This window comes from Alligator mississippiensis, chromosome 2 (assembly GCF_030867095.1).
Source record: "Alligator mississippiensis isolate rAllMis1 chromosome 2, rAllMis1, whole genome shotgun sequence".
In the NCBI taxonomy this organism is placed as follows: Eukaryota; Metazoa; Chordata; order Crocodylia; family Alligatoridae; genus Alligator; species Alligator mississippiensis.
The window spans coordinates 236,714,702-236,739,699 of NC_081825.1; the positions used below are offsets into that span (position 1 = coordinate 236,714,702).

General features: G+C 44.1%; 1 protein-coding gene across 1 annotated transcript in view; it reads right to left on the bottom strand.

The window, feature by feature from the left end:
* TMEM62 (transmembrane protein 62) overlaps positions 1-24,998 on the bottom strand; it is a 50,728-nt gene that overhangs the window by 11,836 nt on the left and 13,894 nt on the right. The window contains exons 4-9 of the mRNA XM_019496518.2: positions 24,418-24,463; positions 14,552-14,693; positions 11,418-11,542; positions 11,142-11,264; positions 9,751-9,906; positions 1,590-1,749 (exon numbers count right to left, since the gene is read on the bottom strand). Coding sequence (XP_019352063.1) covers positions 1,590-1,749; positions 9,751-9,906; positions 11,142-11,264; positions 11,418-11,542; positions 14,552-14,693; positions 24,418-24,463 — 752 coding nt within the window. The remainder of the gene's footprint in view (positions 1-1,589; positions 1,750-9,750; positions 9,907-11,141; positions 11,265-11,417; positions 11,543-14,551; positions 14,694-24,417; positions 24,464-24,998) is intronic.

Here is a 24,998-nt window from a genome sequence, read left to right on the forward strand (position 1 = left end):
CAGAGAAGCAATTTGGCAAGTTGATCAATTTATCTAAGAAGTATCTTTCAAATAAGTTACTTAAAACATCTGGTGAAGGGTCCTAGCTAACACTGACAACTTCTCTGAAAAGCTCTAACTGGTATGTACCTGAACTAGCAGAGTTGCACAGTAGGGGTGTGCGAAGCGGGCCCTATTTGATTAGGATTCGGCCTGAATCAGGGACAGTGATTCGATTCGTTGATTTGGATCACTGTCCCCGATTTGATTCGACTGAAACAAAATCTGAAGATTCAATGCCGATTCGGACATAGACACAGCTTTAAGTGTGTTTTCTACATACCTTGAGGTACCAGTGCAGCTTGTGAACGCTGAGATTCAGGGGCACATGGAGCATCCCATAGGAGTGCGGGGGGGGGGGGGGGCCTCCACCTGCTTGGTGGCAAATCTGGGTCCACCGGGGAGCACACTTGGGGCCCCCCATGGGTTGCAACCCAAAACTGGGTTGCAAGAATATATGAAAGGGTCGTGAACAAACTTTTAAAAATGGATCAACAAACTATAAAAAACTGATTTTCTTTTAATGGAGAAAAATGTGGGAAACCGTGGCTTTCCCTTGCAAGCTGGCAGAGTTCCAGCCTGCGAGGGGCAGCTTGGGGCCCCACACCCTGCTGGCCCCATACACACCCACCCACCCCCCGCCCCACACACTGTGGGGCCAGCACCTGGGGATGGGAGGCAGTGGGTTGGGAGTGAGGGGCACTGAGTCAGGACAGGTCATCCATGTTTACAAATGGGTCCTGGTACAAAAAAGGTTGAGAACTACTGGTATAGTGTTCAGAGCAGACATGCTGAGCTTCACTGAGGTGATGCTATTGTTGTCCTCTAACATTGCAAACATGCTATTACTGTCCTTGTCTTGCTGTTACAAAGAGAGGAATATTGCCTGTCTAAGTTACACATGGAGGTGCAGAAATCGTTTCTAAATACTAGTGATGTCCATGCACATATGTATAGAATGCTGCCAAGAGGGAAAACATTTCTCACAATGTCCTGGCCAAGAACATCATGTAAATGAAAGTGTGGCACTCTGAAATAGAAAGCATGCTACTGGTTAGACAAATCTTGAGAACAACATCAGACAGTCTTATACAACTTCCTCATCTGCAAGACCGTCAAAATTTAAAATCGTTGTCCCTCATTATAGACTACCTCCCTTTTCATTGTTTGAAAACACATTTTTCCTCCATCCAAAATACTGGTAACACAGTTTGCCATGTTTAACTGCCTCTTTTTTGAGGCAATCTGAAAATGGCACCTCTCAACTGTTACTTGAAAGGCTTTATTCATCAATTAACAGGTCTTTCTTTGTATCTAACATCATTATATTTTCAGTTTGAAGTCAAAATCCTATTATTTATACATCCATTAGTGCTAGGTATTTCAGATTATTTTCACTAAATGTCTGTCAATTTCCTCCTCTGCTCCCTACCTTTTAGTTTTTCCTGCTAAAGACATGTGTTTAAATAAAGTTAATTCCTAGATCTACAAAGAAGTAGGTTGACAAATAAGACATCGCAGGTTGAAATAATGAATTGGTGACAATTTACCTGAACTGTCACATCTATGTGATGGAATCCTTCACTGTAATTCTGGGGATTCCACTTCAGTACATAGAGAGGGCCAGACACATGATGGGCATCCCCCAAATGAACTCCGTCTATACTGACTTTGACCAAAGTGATGAAATCAGGAGAGAAGGCCAAAATTCTAAGTGAAAATAAACATGTTCATGATAGGACTTGCGGAAAGAGTTGCAATTACTCCTTGGAGAGAAACTACAAGGTTAAGCTTCCAAATACGTACCAATTAACAGGAGTAAAGATGAAAATACTGGAGTTTTTGTAGGCAATTAAGATGCTAGGACTTAAGTATAATTTACAACAGGAGTAAGATGAACTTCCTCCATATCTATATCTCCTAAGAATATAGATCCAGAACTAAAACTGGAACAGTCTTTGCTGTACCCAAGGAAAGCTTGGACATCCCTTTATGAGCACGCTTCCCACCTCTTGTAGAGATTTTGATTTAAGGGTTGTTGTTTTTTTTAAATTTTTCCAGCCAGGACATAATTCAATCCATATAACTCAATTTAATGGGAAACATTTGCAATCAAGGATCTTAAGCGAGGATGTAAGATGTATTTTTCATAGACATTAGGGCTGGAAGGGACCTCGGAGATCATCAGGTCTAGCCCCCTGCCCAAGGGGCAGGAAGTCAGATCACCCCAGCAAGATAAGTATCCAAACATTTCTTGAAGGTATCCAGAGTAGGCGCTTGCACCACTTCTGGGGGGAGTCTGTTCCAGACTCTGGAGACTCAGATGCTAAAGAGATTTTTTTCTTATGTTCAGTCTAAAATGGTCTTCCAGCAGTTTGTGACCATTAGACTTTGTCTTTACTTGGGGTGCCCTGGTGAACAAACAAACAAACAAACAAACAAACAAACAAACAAACAAACATTCTCCTAGTTCTTGATGCACACCCCTTATATACTTATAGGCTGCCACCAAGTCACCCCTGAGCCTTTGTTTCTCCAGACTGACGAGGCCCATGCCTCTCAGCCTTTCCTAATAAGGCCTGCTCTCTTGACTTCTAATCATGTGCGTGGCTCTTCTCTGGACTCTCTCAAACTTTTCCACATCCTTTCTAAAGTGTGGAGCCCAGAAATGGATGCAGTACTCCAGCTGCAGCCTCACCAACATGCTAAAGCTAAGTTTGTGGATGACACCAAATTATGGGGAAGTATGGTCACACTAGAGGATAGGCTGGCAATTCAAGCCAACCTGGACAGGCTCGCAAGGTGGGCGGATCAAAACCCGATGACATTCTACAATGAAAAATGCAAGGTGCTCCACCTTGGGAGAAAAAAACCCATATCATACTTATAGGCTCGGCAGTGCTACACTCACTAGGCACCATGGCTGAAAGAGACTTGGGGGTCATGACTGACCACAAGATGAACATGAGCTACTAATGTGATGCTACAGCTGACAAAGCAAATAAAACTCTGGCTTGCATCTAGCAATGCATCTCAAGCAAGACCCAAGAAGTCATCCTCCCACCAGTCTGTTTCTGACACCTGAATCCAGATAATTTATTAATGAGTACTGGTCCTAGTACTGAGACCTCGGGGGTGCCACTGGTCACTGTGTACCATGTTGACTCGGTTCCATCAACTATCACTTTCTGGGTCCAAACACAGAGCCAATTCCCTAGCAATTGGACCATAAGGTTGTCAAGGCTGCAGTTCCCCAGTTTTAGTATGAGGACATCATGGGAAACAAAGTTAATGGCTTTTTAAAAATCTACATATATGATATCAACCGGTTTTCCTTTGTCCAGGTGATGTGTCACCTGGTTATAGAAGAATATAAAGTTGGTCAGGCATGACCTACCCGCAATGAAGCCATGTTTCTCTCTCTCAGAACGCTATCTTCAGTTAGCCTGTTGTTGATAGTTTCTTTGATAATTTTTTCCAAGATCTTTCCAGAGATTGAGGTCAAACTGATTGACCTGTAGGTCTCTGGATCTTCTTTCTTTCTTTTTTTTCCCATAGATGTCATAGACATTATGGCTGGAAGGGACCTCAGAAGATCATCAAGTCCAGCCCCCTACCCCAGGGGCAGGAAGTCAGCAGGGGTCATAGGATCCCAGCAAGATAAACATCCAAAACGTCTCTTGAAGGCATTCAAAGTAGGTACTTGAACCATCTCTGGTGGCAGTCTATTCCAGACCTTGGGGGCTTGGACAATAAAGAAGTTCTTCCTTATGTCCAGCCTGAAATGGTCATGGAGGAGTTTGTGACTGTTCAACCTTGTCATCCTTTGGGGCGCTTTAGTGAATAGACGTTCCCCCAGATCTTAGTGATCACCCCTGAGCCTGTGCTTTTCCAGGCTGAAGAGTCCCGTAGCTCTCAGCCTCTCATCAAAAGGTCTGTTTTCCTGACCTCTGATCATGCATGTGGTTCTCCTCTGGACTCTCTCAAGCTTCTCCACATACTTTAACTGAGCCAAAAATTGGACACAGCACTCCAGCTGCAGCCTCACTAAGGCCGAGTACAATGGGAGAACGACATCCTGAGATTTGCTTGAGAAGCATCTTTGGATGCAAGCCAGTGTTTTGCTTGCTTTACTAGCTGCAGCATCACATTGATTGCTCATATTCATCTTGTGGTCAATCATGACCTCCAAGTCCCTTTCGTCTGTAGTGCTAGCCAGCATAGCACTGCTGAACCTATAAGCATGCTGCAGGTTCTTCTTCCCAAGGTGGAGAACCTTGTATTTTTCAGTGTTAAACACCATTAGATTTTCATCCGCCTATTTCCTGAGCCTGTCAGTCAGCCTGGATCACCTTCCTGTTCTCAGGTGTGGACACTTTACCCCAAAGTTTGGTGTCGTCGGCGAACTTGGCCAGTCCGCTTCCGTTTCCAATGTCCACATCATTAATGAAGATGTTGAATAGTATAGGCCCAAGGACAGAGCCTTGAGGAACCCCACTGGTCACAGCGCACCACGACAATTGACTTCTGTCAACCACCATCCTCTGGGTCCGACCACAGGAGCCAATTCCCCAGCCAGAGATCGTGGTGAAGCCGAGGCCGCAGTTGGCCAGTTTTGCCAAGAGGTGATCATGGGATACCAGATCGAAGGCTTTTTTAAAGTCAAGATATATGACATCAATCTCATCTCTCTTGTCCAGGTGATAGGTCAGCTGGTCGTAAAAGGAAATAAGATTGGTCAAGCAAGATTTACCCACAACAAACCCACACTAGCTATCCTTCAGGATGTTGCCATTGGCCAGTCTGTTAAGAATGATCTCTTTGATAATCTTTTCTAAGACCTTCCCCAAGATATAGGCCAGGCTGATTGGCCTGTAGTTTGCCGGATCCATTTTCCTCCCTTTCTTGAAGATAGGCACCACACTGGCCTTCTTCCAATCTTTGGGCACTTTGCCTATGCTCTAGGAGTTCTTGAAGATCCATGCCAGGAGCTGAGCTATGATGCCTGCCAGCTCCTTTAGTACCCTGGGGTGTAAACGGTCAGGGCCGGCTGACTTGAAGGTGTCCAACCTCTCAAGGTGTTCCTTCACAAGGTCAGCGTTGTTGGAGGGTAAGGAATCGCCCACACCCAGGCCTTCCTGTCCTGTAATGGGCAGGGGCGTCCCTTGGGACTGGTGAAAAACCAACGCAAAAGTACCCATTTAGCAAGTTGGCCTTCTCCTGGGTATCAGTTGTCCTATCTAGTTTAACAGGGGTCCAATGTTGCCCTTGCTTTTCTTCCAGCTCCCCACATATCCAGAAAAGGACTTTTTATTGTCCTTGATACTTGTAGCTAGTTGGAGTTCAGTTGCAGCCTCAGCTTTCCTGGTTTGCAGAATATTCCCCCTTGGAGGTGGATCCAGTCCTCCATCCTTTGTAGGTCTTTCTTTTTAGACGCAGGAGGTCCACTAGTTCCCTGGAGAGCCAAGGGGGCTGCTGTGCCCTTTTGCTGCCTTTCCTCTGAGATGGGATAGACTTTGCTTGTGCATCCAGGATCGCTCCCTTGAGAAGCAACCGCTCATCCTGAGCTCCCCTCCCCTTTGGGTCATGGTCCCTTAGGGCCTTCCTGACAAGCCTCCTGAGCTTGTCAAAGTCAGTTTTCCTGAAGTCGAGGACTTCAGTATGGCTGGCTGACTTGCGAGCTTTACGGCAGATGGTGAAGGTGATCAGTTCGTGGTCACTGTCACCCAGCTTTCCTTCAATCGTTAGGTCGCTGATTAGGTCATCCCCCGTTGCCAGGATCAGGTTGAGCAGTGCTTCACCTCTTGTCAGCCCGTAGACTTCTTGAGTCAGATAGAGCTCATCCACGCACGCGAGAAAGCTTTGCAACCGTTCGGATTTGGCCGAGCACTCTTCCTATGAGATGTCTGGGTAATTGAATCTCCCATGACAACCATGCACCGGAAGGGTGCAGCCTCAGCCAATTCCCTGGCGAACTCCTGGTCAAGCTCTTGACTCTGGGTGGGAGGTCTGTAGTAGACTCCCACCGTTGTGTCCCCTGTGCCATGTTCCCCATGGATTTTAACCAAGAGGGTCTCTAGTCGTTCACTCTGGGCGCCAATGTTGGCATGCAGGGATGCGCAGCTTTCCTTGACAGAGAGAGCTACATCCCCACCCCTTTTGTCCACTTGATCACTCCTGTACAGGGTATAGCCGTCTATACCTGTGGCCCAGGCATGGGTGGAGTCCCACCGGGTCTCCATTATCCCGATGACATGGTAATTGTGTGTGTTAAGCAAGAGGACAAGTTCCTCGTGTTTATTCCCCAAGCTCCTGGCATTTGTGTACAGGCAGGCAAGTGTCCCTTTGGGGGCCCTTGCCTTGCCTACAGATCGTTCCAGGGCTGGGGCAGGGGTGGGCTCCCTTAAGTGCCTTGGCCTGTTGGCTTTGCAAGGGTTGCTCAGCGGGCCAGCAGTGGCAGTAGTTCCCTCATCCCCTGGCAGGCTTAGTTTAAAGCCCGGTGGAGCAGGTTAGCCATTCTGGCTGAGAAGAGTCTCCCCAGTGGAGAGAGGTGGAGGCCATCCCTTCCCAGCAGCTCACTGCCTCTCTCACCAAAGGACGGACTGTGGTCATGGAAGCCGAAGCCTTCACGATGAACAGCAGAGAAGGGGTTTATTGTAACAGCGGGAAGCCATGTGGGCGAGGGGCTCCTTGGTCCCTCAGCGCGTGGAGCAGAGGCAGGGCTTGGCCCGGGGGAGGAGGCAGGGTCTAGCCCCAGCTCAGTCACGCTTCCTGTAGCTCTCCAGGTGGGCCAGGATCCAGCCAGCTGGGACCAGGAAGGACAGGAAGGCGCCCAGGCCCATGGCACTCTCCAGGGTGCTAAGCAGGGCCAGGGCTGGGCCCAGGGCAGCAGAGGTGGCGGCATGGGGCAGGTGCGGAGCATGGCGTGGATACGGGCAGTGGCATGGTGACTCCTGGTTGAGTCCTGGTGCCAGAAATGACGGAGAGATAGGCACCACACTGGCCCTCTTCCAATTTTTAGGAACCTCTGAGCGCCATGAGTTCTCAAATATCCTTGCCATTGGTTGTGCTATGATGTCAGCCAACTCTTTTAACACGCTTGGGTGAATTCTATCCAGGCCACCTGACTTGCGGATGGCCAGCCTCTGAAGCTGTTCCCTCACAAGATCTTCACCAATTATAGGCATAATTGCCCTTACCCTGGTAATCCTGTCTCCTGTCAGGCAGGGTTATCCCTTTGAGCTGGTGGAAAACCAACTCCAAGTAATCACTGAGGAGATCAGCTTTTTCCTGGGTGTTGGTTGTCAGCTGCCCCATTTGGTTTAGCAAGAGTCCGATATTTCCCTTGGTTTTTTTTTTTCTGACTTCCCATGTATTTGAAGAAGGACTTTTTATTGTCCTTGATTCCCATAGCCAGTTTGAGCTTGGTTTCAGCCATGGCTTTTCTGGTCTGCTCCCTACAAGTACGGGCCAGTGCTGCATAATCCTCATAAGTGGTAGTTCCCGACTTCCATCCCCTATAAGCTTTTCTTTTTAGATTCAGGAGGTCCATGAGTTCCCCATTGAACCAAGGGGGTCTCCAAGCCCTTTTGCTACCTTTCCTACAGGCCAGAGTGGACCTCCCTTGTGCTTTTAGGATCATGTCCTTAAGAAGCGACCACTCATTGTGGACTCCCCTCCCTGTCAGATCATGGTCTCTTAGGGCCTCAGTAACTAATCTCCTGAGCTTGTGAAAGTCATCTTTCCTAAAAGTTGAAGATTTCTGCATTGCTGACTGATTTACCAGCTTTGTGATGGGATAGAGAAAGTGATCAATTTGTGATCACTGTCACCAAGCTTCCCTTCAATCCTTATGATTATTTCTAATAGCCAGCCTTTATCATAGGCACATAAACAAGTAGACTGCCAAAAGCAATCTTCTAATCTAGAGAAAACCAGATTCTGTGAGCAATGAAAATTTTTTTTGTGCAGGGACTTGGACTCCCCGACCGAGATTCGGGATGGACTCAGGAGAGACTCCGCCGGGCCTAAGGTCAGGGAGGACCGAGTTAGAGAACTTCTGGAGGGGCTGGATGTGTTCAAATCAGCAGGTCCAGATGCTCTCCACCCCAGGGCATTGAGGGAATTGGCAGGGGTTATTGTGGGGCCCCTGGTACAGCTTTATGAGCACTCGTGGTGCTCTGGCCAGGTGCCAGATGACTGGAAGAGAGTCAATGTGGTCCCCATCTTCAAACAAGGGAGGAGGGAGGACCCAGGCAATTATAGGCCCATTAGTCTTACTTTGATCCTGGGGAAGCTCTTCGAGAAGATTATCAAGGAGCACATCTGTGAAGGGCCAGCAGTGGGGATGACACTCAGGGGCAACCAGCACGGTTTCATTAGGGGCAGGTCCTGTCAGACCAACCCGATTACTTTCTACGATCAGGTCACAAAATCATTGGACACAGACTACATTCACCGCGACACCTTTCTGGACTTCAGGAAGGCCTTTGACACCATCTCTCACCCCATTCTCATTAAAAAGCTAGGCGACTGTGGCACTGATGCCTACACAGTCAGATGGATAGCAAATTGGCTGAGGGGCCACACTCAGAGTGGTGGTGGATGGGTCACATTTGACCTGAAGGTATGTGAGCAGTGGAGTCCCCCAGGGCTTGGTCTTTGGGCCCATACTGTTCAATTTCTTTATTAGGTGACTTGGATGAGGGGGTGAAAAGCACCCTGTTTAAGTTCACGGACGACACCAAGATTTGGGGCAAAGCGGGCACGCTAGAAGGGAGGGACAGGATACAGCTGGACCTGGACAGGTTACAGGGGTGGGCAAATGAGAATAGGATGGGATTCAATACTGATAAGTGCAGGGTGCTACACTTGGGCAGCAAGAACCAGCAGCATACTTATAGGATGGGGAACTCTTCTTAAAAGCACAGTGGCAGAAAGAGATTTTGGAGTCATCATTGATTCCAAGATGAACATGGGCCACCAATGTGAGGACACAGACAGTAAGGCTAACCGCACCTTGTCATGCATCCACAGATGCATCACAAGCAGGGCCAAGGAGGTGATCCTCCCCCTCTGTGCAACACTGGTCAGGCTGCAGTTGGAGTACTGCATCCATTTCTGGGTGCCACACTTTAGGAGGGATGTGGACATCCTTAAGAGGGTCCAAAGGAAGGTGACTCGCATGATCCGGGGACAGCAGGGCAGACCCTACAAGGAGAGGCTATAGGACCTTACCCTGTTCAGCCTTCACAAGAGAAGGCTGAGAGGGGACCTGTTGGCCATCTATAAAACTTACTAGGGGGGACCAGCGGGTAACGGGAGAGACCTTGTTCCCCCAAGCGCCTCTCAGAGTAACAAGGAATAATGGCCATAAATTGTTAGAGAGTAGGTTCAGACTAGACATTAGAAGGCGCTACTTCACAGTCAGGGCGGCTAGGATCTGGAACCAATTTCCAAGGGAAGTAGTGCTGGCTCCTACCTTGGGGGTCTTTAAGAGGAGGCTTGATGATTACCTAGCTGGGGTCATTTGAGCCCAGTTCTCTCTCCTGCCCAGGGCAGGGGGTCGGACTGGAAGATCTGCAAGGTTCCTTCTGACCCTATATCTATGAATAGTTATGGTTATATTTAGAAACATATAGCTTGATTTAATCATAGAGAACCAAACAAGTATTAAAGAGCCCATGAAAGTTTTAAGAGACTCCAGAGTACCTGATGTGGGTGGAGTGAAGGATTTTTGTTAATGCTTCATGAGCAGGGCTGCTATAAAGTAATGACTTGGGATTGGTGATGAGAACTGCAGGCCATTCCTCAAAGTGCAGATCTACAAAGCTAAGAAGGTCATGATCAAATGCAAGAAGCCGGTACCTGGTATTAAAATAAGACAAAACTGTTAGCATGAAGCACTGTATGTACAAAGGATTCATACAAGCTAATTATTTTATTTTTGTAAAATGAGTAGCAACTAAAACAGCTTTTATCTCTGGTTGCTAGGTATTAAACTAAGACTTTAAAAATTAATTTCAGTTCCAATTATAGAAGCAACTATCACAGTTCCATAATCATGGATTAATTAAATTTTGCACATGAAATAGAGATGTACCATTTTATGTACGAAGAATTCAATTACTATTTGTTAGGGCTGTGCGAAATTTCACTGGCCATTCCGTTTCAACTTTTTCAAGGTTGAAACAGCAAAATCTAAACGAAACAAAGGGCGTCGAAACAGCCTTGAAACAAAACAAGGCTAGTCGAAATGTTTCGAACATAGTGCTGGGGATGGGAAGTCAGTCCAGCTAGGCTGACTCCCCGTCCCTGACTGATCTAGCGAAACATCAAAACAGAGTCGAAACAGCCTTACTGTTGTTTCGATGAAGCAAAACAGAACAGCTGTTTCAAGTCAAAATGAAATTCGATACAAAATGATGTTCCATCAAAACCTCGGAACTCTAGATGAAACGAAACAGTGCTGTTTCACACAGCCCTACTATTTATACTACTCTAATGCCTAAATACTTGAAATGGTGCTCCAGTACACCAGTGATGACCCAAGACTCTACTGCACTAAGCTTCTGTACAAACACAAATAGCTTCAGCAAAATTAAGCAGATTAAAGACCAGTATACTAACATACTAGATTACATTGATTCCTTGCAACATCTGACACTTTTCAGTGTGCTACTGAGGCTACATTTTCCAGTTAGACTAATTTTTATTTCTAAACCATGTGAACACAATAGACCTGGTACAAAGCAATGTCAATTCAAACTACTAACAGTGATGCGTTAATTATAAATTGTGCAGAATTTTCAGTTACTGAATACACATCGTTCAGAAATGTAGATTTCCTGTACTCAGTTTCTAAATATGCAGAATAAAGGAAATAAGATTATTAAAAATGTTGCTTTAGGGCTTCATAACTTATGTCAACTGCAAGGGAGGCAGAATTCCCAATATTATAAACAAAAGACATTTTTTAATATTAATCCCATTCCATCGGTTACTAAACACTCCTATTGATCTCTCCAGATGGGATGAAAGAGAGTCACCACTTAAACTGAATATACAGATATTACCAGGTTTTAATTGTGAGGTTTACTTGCCTCCTATTATCCATCCAGTCTCCCAGCTCCAGTTCCAGAGTACCATGAGGATGCCGACTATGTAGGACTGGCATCAGCCCACCCAATGTATGGAGGTGCCCACATAAATAGGCTGTAGCAGAACTAGTAAAAATAATATCATAATTAATTAATAGTACTCTTACCCTTTATGGGGAAGGAAATAACACCTTAGGATAGCTGCAAACTGATAGGCACTTATATGAAGATAAGGTGAATTTCATTCTGTGATATGCAGGAAAAGAAGAGACATCTCACCTCATTAGAGTTCTTATTCCTGGGGATGGGGAGATGATTGTTGAAGTTGGGTAATGGCCAAACCAGATAGTTTGATTGCTATGACGACTTTCTGCAGCCATTGATGACAACTCTTCCATATGATTCTGAAACAGCAGAGGATTTGAGAAGGGGTCTTATTAGCACACAAGGTACTTGGATCCAAAAGGAAAACAATGCAATTTCAGCATTTAAACAAGGAACAGCACTTGTTTAATTTGACTGGTTCAGAAGCCTATGCATACATGTAGTGAATGGCTGCTAACTTCCTTCAGCTTTACAAAATGAAAAATCAAGTGTTGGAAAAATAAAGCTATATAGCAATCAAAATATTTCTTCTAGTTGGATAATTGGAAGAACTGTGTAAATAAATTCTATATGAGATTTTTTAAAAATTTTGTAGGGTGTGTTAGGTTGACATAAAGTTGTTTCTCTTAAATCTGTTTAGGGTTTCCTTTAATTTATTTCTATGATTAAAAAAAAAAGATTATTTTGCCTATCTTGCCTTCACACAGCCATTTACACCTTGGAGATCTTCAAAAGGAGACTGGATGCACACCAGTCAAATACAAACATCAAATCTGGCTATTTTCCATTTTGCTGGAGGACTTATTATAGCTGTGATGTGTATTCCCAGAGAATATGTACTTTGTGTTCTAATCATAATTAAAAGGGGCAGAGATGCTGAATCTTAACACAATGATCCTCTTCCCAAAACGTTAGTTAATTACCCTTAGTTAGTTAGTTAGTTAGTTAACCAAAATTCCTTTCATTCTGTTTTTCAACTTTCAAGTTTGCTCTCATGAGATAATTTCACAGTCCCCAGTCATCAGTATCCCAAGTCTTTCAGGATCAAAAAAGACCTCAATTCTAATGTGAAACAGACATAAAAAACAAAGTCACAAATGGGCATGAATTCATTCTTTTCTTCCTTTGATATTCTTTTTCCTTTTAAACAAAGGGAGAATGTTGTAACATGAATGGAGAGGGAAGGCGTGTGTTATACAAAAGAGGTTAAAATCTAGATGCCAAATCAGGTTAACAAAACAGTGCGTTAGTAGCTTTAACTAATATTTCATTTGTCTTCAGGGATTTGTGTAATTAGGCTATTTTCCCTGTAAGATTATAATTAAAAAGGTTGTGTGTGCAGTTGAATCACCAATAAATATTACAGATTCATTTTTAAAACTCCTGACAGAGTTTAATCTATAACCAAAGCATGTACATCCATGACCCAGAACTGCCTCTTTTCTCCAGACCTCAGTTTTGTGCAAACATTTGCAAATGACAATTTCCAGACTCTTATTCGTCACCTAAAAAGCACACATGCTTAATTTACTGCAGCCAAGGACGAGAGACCACAGTCAGGAGTAAACTGTCTCCACTCACCGATTCATTTTGCCCATCAAGCTACTGCATCCAGCGTTGCTCAGAGTAAACAATTAGAACAATTGTATTGTATTTTGTTCTTCTGTAGCATCTTTCATACAAATACCTCAAAGTGCTTTATAAAACATGATTTAGTCCTAGCACTCCTTTAGGGCAAGTTGAATAAAATTTTCCTTTTCTCTCTATCATTGAATGCAGTTCTCAAGGGCAGAACATGACATCTGTTTACCAAGGCATGGCAATGGTACGTAACGTTTTAGGAGAGTAAATGAAAAACAAAATATCCAATTGAAAATACCAAGGAAGTTTTGGATAATTGCACTACATTTTCCTAACTGGAATGAGACCTAAACATAAGCATTAACATTTCTACTCTTTCAAACATTGCCATAATATCTTTAAAGATACAAGAACCTCACACATTTACCTCATTTGTAAATGATTCAAATTGCTATACAATGATTAAGATGTTGCCATCCCTCACAAAACTCTTACATACAACAAAAATGCAAAACTCTAGAACTCTTGGTTCAGAGACGATATATTTTATTAGACTAACAAAGAAATCACAAAAAATTATTTTTCTGCAAGCTTTCAGGCACATGTGCCCTTCCTCAGGCTCAGGGAAAATTAAAAGATGGTAAAAAGTCCTCATAGGTAGAAAATAAACTTCTTTTTTGCATAGAAAAAGCTGAAGGTAGAAGTCTGTTCTTCTTATGTATAACAGTACCCACATGTTAAACATAACTGATACGGCTGGTGCACTAAGAAAAGGACCTAACTAATCAAGACTTAATCTGAAATGCAAAGAATACATCTGCCACACTGAAAAAGGCAGAATTAGGAAGGAAATAAAATTAAAATTATTTTACAGTTCCTAGGGGGCTGATACCATACACTGAAATACACGACTGCCATCAAAAAGTTTTAGTAACTGAGGGTGGGGAGAACAGGCCACCAGCCCTGGACACTAGCTATTGAGAGGATGCCAGAATGCCCTGCTCCCCTGGAGTCTGCCATGCTGGGAGCAGATCCACCCAGTCTGGCTACAGAAGCCAGGCAGGCACAGGCCCATACCTAGCAGTGTATCTGGGGGGCAGGGGGCAAGCAGGGTGAGCAGAATGGTACTCCTCCTACCTCAGAAATCTTTGCCACACTAGGAGCAGCCCTGCACCCAATAGCATATTGTGGGGGGGGGGGGGGGAGAAAAAAAAAAAAAAAAAATCGAATTGGACACCCCTGGGAGGCTCCTAGGGAGCCTGTGCCAGGAGGCTGCTGCCACCTGAGCAACAGCATCAGCGGTGGGTAAGATTGTGCCCTGCCACCTTTCCCTTTTTCACCCCTCCACCCCTGCCCTCCATCTCTACTTGTCAGCATAGCCTGCCCCCATTCCCAAGGGCTGCAGGAATTTGCTAGATGTCTGCTTGAGTCTTAATCTGCCATTTTAATGTTGGAATACTGGATTATTTCTTGGGAGAACAAAAAAAAAAAAAAAAAAAAAAAAACCACACACAAGCTACACTGGTCTCTAATGAGGGAGGAGAAATAGCCACATTTGTTTTCCTTGAGATAAATCATAATTTTAAAATACAAGGACTCTCTTCTGTAGAAAGAAAGCAGTCTGAAAATTATAAAGACAAACCTCACCTGTCAGATAAAAGCAAACAAACAGACCTACGTATTACAAGAAATATCACAGACTGCAAACTGGAATGCAAAGACAGTACCGTGTTAAGGATCCCAAAGAAATTGTAGGGTCTCTTGGGACCTGGGCTGAGGGTGGCATCCAAACAGATGAATGAATAGTTCCCAAAAGGGGTACTGTGGATATAATGGAAAGAGCCATCTTTACGCCAGCCAGAATACTTCCTGCCAAAAATAAGATACACATATTGCAGAGTTAGGAAAAAGTTAAAAACAATGGCAAAAGGTGAAGCATATAGAACAAATGCAAAATTTTTCACTAGATTTGATCTTTGCCTTTCTATTGAAGGTCTACTCTTAAAAAAGCAAGGGCACTGAAAGGTCTGTACTTTAAGGGGACACACCTGGTATGTGGGACATCATGTATCAGGACAAACCATGTTAACATGAAAATGTTTACAAGAAAGGTCAGAATAGGTAATGCTTCCTGTGCAAAAATGGTACAAATGACAGCAGGACCATGACAACACAAGGCAAGTGGGTTAGCAGGACTGCCTGAAACCCTAATTAAAGGAGACCTGCAAAAGATAAAAGATGGACTTATGACCTGGGTTTAATTTTGATGTTTAAAGGAAGCTTGAAATGGGATTATTTTTTTTTTTTTGCGCGCACTTACTTCTCCTAAAATGTCAGGAATATTGAGTCCTCTCGTCCCTGTTATGCTAAAGGTCTCTGACAAACTAATTAGGCGTGGTACTGAACTGAATTAAGGTTTACAGGCTGGAAAGGTGGGAAGAACAAAATAGGATGCAGTTCAACAAGGTAAGTGCAGAGTTCTGCACCTAGGGAGAAGAAATCACCAACAGACATACAGATTGGGGGATGACCTTCTAAGCAGCACAGCAAAAGAAAGGGATCTCCGAGTCACAGTTGACTCAAAGATGAACATGGAGTTGACAATGCGACAAAGTGATCAGTAGAGCTAACCGCACTCCATCATGCATTAACAGGTGCATCACAAACAGGTCTAAGGAGGTGATACTTCCCCTCTATGCAGCATTGGTAAGGTCGCAGCTGGAGTACTGTGTCCAGTTTTGGGTGCTGCACTTCAAGAGGGATGTGAATAACCTTGACAGGATCCAAAGGAGGGCCACTCATATGGTTAGAGCCCTGCAGGAGAGGTCCTACAAGGAGAGATTGAGGGACCTGGATCTCTTCAGCCTTTGTAAGAGAAGGCTGATAGGGGATTTGGTAGCCATCTACAGATTCATCAGGGAGGGGTGGAGGCAGTAAAGAATAGGAGATACTCTGTTTACCAAGCCACCCCTTGGAGTACCAGCCACAAACTGACAGACAGCAGATTCAGATTAGACATTAGAAAGAATTTCTTTATGGTAAGGGTTACCAGAATCTGGAATTGGCTTGCAAGGGAGGCGGTGCTCTCCCCTACCTTAGAGGTTTTTAAGAGGAGACTGGACAAACACCTGACTGGGGTCATCTGACACGAGCATTCTTTCCTGCCCAGGGGCAGGGGGTCAGACTTGGTCTTCTGCGGTCCCTTTCAACCCTAGAAATCTATTAAATCTATGAAAGGGTAGGATACTAAGTCTATAGTGAAGGACTTTAAGATAAAAACTTTCATGTAATGCAAAATATGATTTCCTCTTGCAATTATATTTCACTTTCTTGGTACCCGAGATATCATGATCCTTCAAGTTCTTTACTCACCGAGAATCTAAGGATCCCCCACACCCCAAATTTCTGATACAAAACAGCAATTTTAACCTTCTAAGGCCTTCTTGAAAGCTAAGGAAACAAACATAGCTGGTGTCCCTTTGCAATATCAATTACTTTGTTTTAAAATAAATGTATTTTGAAGACGGATTTTTAAATGAAGGAAACAAATTGTTTAGTTCTGTTATTCCTGCTTAAGCTTTGTAATACCTTCTTTTGACATAAAGGAATAAGGTAATGATTTTTTTTTTTCCCCTAGGATTACAGATGTCCTGAACACTGAACTTTGTCAAGCTCTAAAATGAATAAAAAGATTGGTAAAAAACTCTTTTTTCCCCTCTTACTACAATCAACAACCCCATAACAAAAACAAACAGAAGTCATGGATCCTATGCATGCCGTTCTCAAAATGATATACCTGATCCAGTGCCCCAAATGGCTTCATGGCAACTCTGGGTGAAACCAAACAGCACCAGAATGAACTCACAGAAAAAATAAAAGGACAGCAACACACACACACCAGAAGAGGAGGTGAGCAGCCAACAGCAGCAAAAGAACAGGTTAGGGACTATTTAGAAAAGCTGGATGTGTACAAGTCCATGGGGCCAGATGGGATGCACTCAAGGGTGCTGAGGGAGTTGGCTGATATGATGGTCAGAAGTTCTGCAATCACCTTTGAGAACTCATGGCAATTGGGAGAGATCCTGGACAACTGTAAAAGGGCAAATATAGTGCCCTTCTTTAAGAAATGGAAGGAGGAGGATCTGGGGAACTACAGACTGGTCAGCCTTACCTCAGTCCCTAAAAAATCATGGAGCAGGTTCTCAAGGAATCCATTTCTAAGTACTTGGAGAAGAAGGTGATTATGATTAGGAAGAGTCAGCATGGATTCACCAAAGGCAAGTCATGCCTGACCAATGTGATTGCCTTCTATGATGAGATGACTGGCCCTGTGGATGTAGGGAGACCAGTGGATGTGATATACCTTAACTTAGGAAGGCTTTTGATACAGTCTCCCACAACAGTCTTGCAGGCAAGCTAAGGAAGTACAGATTGGATGAATGGACTGCAAGGTAGACAGAAAACTGGCTGGATCATTGGGCTCAGAAGGTAGTAGTGAATGGTTCAACGTCTAATTGGCAGTTGGTATCAAGTGGAATGCCCCAGGGGTTGGTCCTGGTGCCAGTTTTGTTCGAGATTTTCATCAGTGACCTGGAAGATGGCACAGAGTGCACCTTCAGCAACTTTGCAGGTAACACCAAGCTGGGGGGAGTAGTAGATATTTCCCACAGAACAGCCACTCCCTTTCTGACCTTACTATCCTCACACTCATGGGAAATCTACTTAAATCCTTTAAAAAGGTGAATTTCAGAACAAAAATTCATAAACTGGGTGGACCCTTTTACAACTGCTTTTTACAGTGCTTTTTGGCTTTTACTGCTCAGACCTGATGTAGAACATCTTGCATTCAAAAGCTTGTCTAACTCCATCCCAACTATGCAGGTGGTTCAGTAAAATATATCACCCTAAAAAAATCCTTGCCCCTCACACTCTTCCTGAAGGAGACTCTACACGTAGAACAGATTTTATGCGCAGACTCCCTGTACAGACAGGGATTGAACCTTCCAACCAATGGTATTAAAAAAAAAAAAAAAAAAAAAAAGAAACTAAACAAAAACTTTTCATATTTCAACAGAAGTGTAAAATTGATTGTGCAAAATACTAAGATTAGCTGAGGTTTAGGTTGTAGCCATGTTGGTCTAAGGATATAGGCAGACAAGGTTCCTTGGGTGAATTTGATATCTTTTATTACACCAACCCAAATGGTTGGAGAATAGTTATTAAGCAAGCTTTTGGGTTCAAAAACCCTTCGTCAGGCTAAAGATGCTGCAGCAGTTGCTGCGTGCTCTTCCTGGATAGAATGAAAAGTAAAGAAGCCAGGGGCTGGGCTGGGGAGTCAGTTGCCAGGCAGATTGTAATGCATCAAAAATCCAGTGTCTATGTTTAGTCCCTGATCTCTAGTATCCAGCAGGTTGAGGAAATGGAGCTCATAGGCTCGTCTCTGGGATGTGTTGTGTAAATTTCCCTTGAGGATCAGGACTGAGAGAGTGGCCCTCCTGTGAGAAATGTGCCCCCACCAGTAATTGGGTGTTTCTGTCTTTGATGGATTTCCGGTGTGTGTTCATTCTAGTGCGCAGTTGTTGTCTGGTCTCTCCTACGTATCTTCCATCAGGGCATTTGGTGCATTGGATGAGGTATATTACATTCCTGGAGGTGCAGCTGTAAGATCCTGGGATGCTGATGGCTCTGTTGTGGGGTGTAGTAATTGTGGGGGTGGTGGAGATGTGGGGGCAGGTTTTGCATTTCTTGTCATGGCACAGTCTGGATCCTTGGTGTGTTCTGGGGTTGAGGAAGTTTTTGCTTCTGGTGATGAGGTTGGCAAAGTTCAGTGCTTGTCTGAAGGCTAGGATGGGTGGCTCTGGGAAGACTTTTTTTTTTTTTTTTGTTAAGAATAGGGTCTTTTTCTAATATGGGTTGCAATTTTTTGAGGATTTTCCGTATAGGTTCAAGGGATGGGTGATGGGTCATAACCAGGGGTGTGCGATTTGTGGGTGTTTTTCTTCTGTACTGCAGCAGTTCTTCACGTGGTATCCAGGTGGCTCTTTCCAACGTGCGATCTACCTCTCTGGAGGAGTGTCCTTGCTGGGTGAAAGCCTTTTTAAGATTGGTGAGGTGGCAATCCCGGGTGTTCTCTTCAGTGCAAATGCAGTGGTATCTGAGGGCTTGGCTGTATGTCACAGCTTTTTTGGTGTGTTTTGGGAACTGTGACATACAGCCAAGCCCTCAGATACCACTGCATTTGCACTGAAGAGAACACCCGGGATTGCCACCTCACCAATCTTAAAAAGGCTTTCACCCAGCAAGGACACTCCTCCAGAGAGGTAGATCGCACGTTGGAAAGAGCCACCTGGATACCACGTGAAGAACTGCTGCAGTACAGAAGAAAAACACCCACAAATCGCACACCCCTGGTTATGACCCATCACCCATCCCTTGAACCTATACGGAAAATCCTCAAAAAATTGCAACCCATATTAGAAAAAGACCCTATTCTTAACAAAAAAAAAAAAAAAAGTCTTCCCAGAGCCACCCATCCTAGCCTTCAGACAAGCACTGAACTTTGCCAACCTCATCACCAGAAGCAAAAACTTCCTCAACCCCAGAACACACCAAAAGGATCCAGACTGTGCCATGACAAGAAATGCAAAACCTGCCCCCACATCTCCACCACCCCCACAATTACTACACCCCACAACAGAGCTATCAGCATCCCAGGATCTTACAGCTGCACCTCCAGGAATGTAGTATACCTCATCCAATGCACCAAATGCCCTGATGGAAGATACGTAGGAGAGACCAGACAACAACTGCGCACTAGAATGAACACACACCGGAAATCCATCAAAGACAGAAACACCCAATTGCCGGTGGGGGCACATTTCTCACAGGAGGGCCACTCTCTCAGTCCTGATCCTCAAGGGAAATTTACACAACACATCCCAAAGACGAGCCTATGAGCTCCATTTCCTCAACCTGCTGGATACTAGAGATCAGGGACTAAACATAGACACTGGATTTTTGATACATTACAATCTGCCTGGCAACTGACTCCCCAGCCCAGCCCCTGGCTTCTTTACTTTTCATTCCATCCAGGAAGAGCACGCAGTAACTGCTGCAGCGTCCTTAGCCTGATGAAGGGTTTTTGAACCCAAAAGCTTGCTTAATAACTATTCTCCAACCATTTGGGTTGGTGTAATAAAAGATATCAGATTCACCGAAGGAACCTTGTCTGCCTAAGATTAGCTGAGGTTTTTGTTTTTAATGTGAGCATTTTCTAAACAGAACATAAAATGTTAATCAATTCAAATAAGAAATGTGATTTGATCTGTTCAGTTATAACTATCTAAAACAGTTTCGATCATTAAGAATTTACCAATTTAACTATAAATTGTCAAAGTTAGAGAAAAAAATACCACCTTATAAATAAGATTACTGAGCATGAATCAGCACCAGTCTGAATACCCATTCTCCAACACCACATCAAAAAAAACACCATTTCATAAAATTTCTTAAGCAGAGCCATATGGTTGTTCCTTTAATGAAGCAACACCTCAAGAATTGCAACCCCTCCCCGCTAAACACCACACACACACACCAAAAAACCCCCAAAAAACCAGACCCTGGAAGCTCAGTTTCACCATCCCAAGCAGGCTGTTTTCACTCCCACTGAAAGTATGGTGAACAGATTTGAGTCTAACAGTGCAGAGAAACAAAACAGTCACCCCAGTCCTTCAGTTAAAAGATAAAAATATTATATCACATCATTTTGTGAAACTGCATTTTACGTACAATTCCTGCCTTCTGCATTAACATATGACAACTAGCATGGAATGTTAAGAAAAAAAATCTATGCCATTTTCCCCTTGTCTATGCTCTTACATTGTACAAGTGATGATACCCTAACAGAGGCAAAGAATTATATCTTTTGTCTAAGAAATGTATAGGAGCATGACAGTGTCTCCTCCTGTCCCAGGCAAAAGAACTATTGTACTTTTGCCAGTCTGACTTGGAAAAAAAAAAATGCCTCCACAGCCATCCATTCTACTCTGCTATCTCCAATGTTTTCCATCCTCATGAAGAATAATATATTAAGGCAATATCCAGGAAATCCTTCACTTGGACATTTGATTAATACACTTGAGCCAACAATACAGACTCTGCCTTTCTGTAATGCTTAACAGCTTTTAAGGGATTTTACTGCAATTTTCCAGTCTTATACAAGAGATATCATGACTCCTATTGCATCAGTTTTAAGACCTGCCACAACAGCAAGAAAATAAATAAAAAAAAAATATTTACAAAACTTTTATAAAAAAAAAAAAAGAGTCATTTTAGTTTAGAAGTGGAAGATTTTTTACCTGAAGACATGATGTTCAGCAAGTGATCGCTTGAAATTGAAAAAAAAAAAATCCCCTGTGTTAGTCTAATGATAAAGAATTCAGAAGGGTATACAGAATGTGGACCAAAATCAACATTGGTGCAAACAGATTCAACTCTGCTAAAGTTATAGGAGGATTTGCTTTAGCTATATGTTGCCATATTAAACTTGTCACTAAATAGACAAAATCCCAACAAATATAATTTGGACTATGAAAAAGTGATTTATAAAACAAGCAGTCATCTCAAATTTAAGGCAAGTGCAGTACTGTAGGACATCAGCACTTGAATAATTCAGCCATCATTGCAAAGTGGCCGAGTTGCGCTTAAGTAAAACCTTCACTTCTGCAGTCAAACTGTGACAGATGGCTCACAAAATGGAAAACAAATAGAAAAACACCATTACACTTGGGGAAGTTGTTTTTTGTGTTTGCATGAGGGTGTATGGGGAGGGATTTAGGGGTAACACTTTAGGCACATTCTGTGGTGAAGACATAAACAAAGGGTTGGCTGAATTAGTACTCAAACATACATGTCCTTCACATCTCATGCCTACCAATGGCTTGTTGTAATCCTTCAAACTAAGTCTATTCCATCTCGGAGGAAAGGCAGCAAGAGGGCACAGCAGCCCCCCTGGCTCTCCAGGGACCTAGCAGACCTCCTGAGGCTAAAAAGAAAGGCCTACAAAGGATGGGAGTCGCCTCCAAGCAGGATTATTCTGCACTGGTCCAGTCCTGTAGGGAGCAGACCAGGAAAGCCAAGGCTGCAACTGAACTCCAACTAGCTTTGAGCATCAAGGACAATAAAAGGTCCTTTTTCAGATATGTGGGGAGCCAGAGGAAAAAGCAGGGGCAATGTTGGACCCCTGCTGAACCAGATGGGGCAACTGACAGCTGACGCCCAGGAAAAAGCCAACCTATTAAATAGGTACTTTGCGTCGGTCTTTCATCAGTCCCATGGGACGCCCATGCCTGCTACGGGACAGGGAAGTCCGGGTGAGGGTGATCCCCTGCCCTCCATTGATGCCGACTTCGTGAAGGAACATCTTGAGAAGCTGGATACCTTCAAGTCAGCCGGCCCTGACAATCTTCACCCCAGGGTACTCAAGGAGCTGGCGAGCATCATAGCCCAGCCTCTAGCACGGATCTTTGAAAACTCTTGGCGCTCTGGTGTAGTGCCCGAAGACTGGAAGAAGGAAAATGTGGTGCCTATCTTCAAGAAAGGGAGGAAAGTGGATCCGGCTAACTATAGGCCCATCAGCCTGACTTCTGTCCCGGGGAAGATCTTAGAAAAGTTTATTAAGGAGGCCATCCTTAATGGACTGGCCGATGCCAACATCTTAAGGGATAGCCAGCACGGGTTTGTTGCGGGTAGGTCTTGCTTGACCAATCTCATTTCCTTCTACGACCAGGTGACCTATCACCTGGACAAGGGAGAAGAGATTGATGTCATATATCTTGACTTCAAAAAAGCCTTTGACCTGGTGTCCCATAATCACCTCTTAGAGAAACTGGCCAATTGTCGCCTTGGGTCCTCCACGATCCACTGGCTGGAAAACTGGCTCTGGGGTCGGACCCAGAGGGTAGTAATTGATGGAAGTCACTCATCATGGTGTCCTGTGACCAGTGGGGTCCCCCAAGGCTCTGTCCTTGGACCCATACTGTTCAACATCTTCATTAATGATGTTGACACTGGAGTCAGAAGCGGACTGGCCAAGTTTGCTGATGACACCAAACTTTGGGGAAAAGCATCCACACCAGAAGACAGGGGGGTGATCCAGGCTGACCTGGACAGGCTCAGCAAGTGGGCGGACGAGAATCTGATGGTGTTCAATGCTGATAAACGCAAGGTTCTCCACTTTGGGAAGAAAAACCCACAGCATCCTTATAGGCTCGGCAGTGCTATGTTGGCCAACACTATGCAAGAAAGAGACTTGGGGTTCATCATTGACCACAAGACGAACATGAGCCTGCAGTGCAATGCTGCGGCTAGTAAAGCGACCAAAATGCTGGCTTGCATCCATAGATGCTTCTCAAGCAAATCCCGAGACGTCATTCTCCCCTTGTACTCGGCCTTGGTGAGGCCGCAGCTGGAGTACTGCGTCCAGTTTTGGGCTCCACAATTCAAAAAGGATGTGGAGAAGCTTGAGAGCGTCCAGAGAAGAGCCACGCGCATGATCAGAGGTCAGGGAAGCAGACCCTACGATGACAGGCTGAGAGCCCTGGGGCTCTTTAGCCTGGAAAAGTGCAGGCTCAGGGGTGATCTGATGGCCACCTAGAAGTTTATCAGGGGTGACCACCAGTATCTGGGGGAACGTTTGTTCACCAGAGCGCCCCAAGGGATGACGACTAGGTTGAATGGTCATGAACTACTACAAGGCCATTTCAGGCTGGACATAAGGAAGAATTTCTTTACTGTCCGAGCCCCCAAGGTCTGGAACAGCCTGCCACCGAAGGTGGTTCAAGTGCCCACATTGAACACCTTCAAGGGCAAACTGGATGCTCATCTTGCTGGGATCCTATGAACCCAGCTGACTTCCTGCCCTTTGGGCAGGGGGCTGGACTCGATGATCTTCCGAGGTCCCTTCCAGCCCTAATGTCTATGAAATATGGATAGAGAAAGAGGTTTATCTGTCTTTTATAGGGGGGTTAGGCATTCCTCATCCATTCTGCTTCAGTCCTTAGGATTTTTTTCCTTAGGAATTTGTCTGCCCCTCTCCTCTGTGCTCACTTCTTACCAGTCCCTTTTTTAATTTTCTAAAATTTATTCAGAGGTGATAAATTAGTTCAGCTCAGTCTCCTCATGTAGATATAAAGTATTACTAAAAGATGCAAAGTGGAACCTCAGAATATGAGATTACAAAAGAATCCTTCTAAGACCATGGCATTTTAGAAACGTGTCACTGGTATTATTTAAGAGAGAAGAAAGACATGATGCATTGAGCATGTGTAGTAAAAGAAAAATTACAATAGACACAGCTACAAACCAGAGGGAAGTGGAAGATTACTAAGGGGGCAACAAACTTTCCACACACTGAATCAGCCCATTCCAAGAGTAGCAAGCAACAGAGGACAACTGGAAAACTAAACTCAACATGGCTTTAAGCTCTGGAAAAAAGTCAGCCAGAAGGTGTACACATGAAAAAAGGCTATGAAAAGAATGTTCTACCATTTAATTAACTTTCGACTTTTGAGTTTAGCATGGTATACTAAAGTACCTGTAGTAATTTTGGGCGCTCTTTAGGTGTGGAATGTTGAATGAATCTGCAGGGAAAGAGAAAAAAAGGAAATTATGAATTAAAATTCCAAATAAACCATCTGGAGTTCCAAGTCTTCTTTTAGTCCATGGTTGGGACAGGACAGGTTCTGCAAGCCATGGCAGGCTGTACATACTATAAACAATTACCTTTGCATCTTGCTGTTTACATATGAACTCATCAGAACTATAGGCTGCTTTTAACTGTGCATATGTAAATATCAGGAGATACCCCTCTGACAAACTCATAAACCATCAAGCTGTATAATAAGGCAACTTTGCACTCACCTATTGCAAAGATGTGACTTCACATCCTGTTTAGTGTATCAGCAAACCCTCCTTTAAATTTGCATGCAAGCATAATGGTAGTCCCTGCCACACAAAGAAGCTTTCTACACCCACGAGCATCTGCTTCTTTGCCAGTTATATAGATCTCTCCTCCTCCAAGCCACATGGAGGATGGACTGAAGATTTTGGCTTAGCTCACTTTCTCTAGGTGTTAAGGATAAAGTAGGTAAGTGAAGGTTTCAGCAGTCCCCTGAA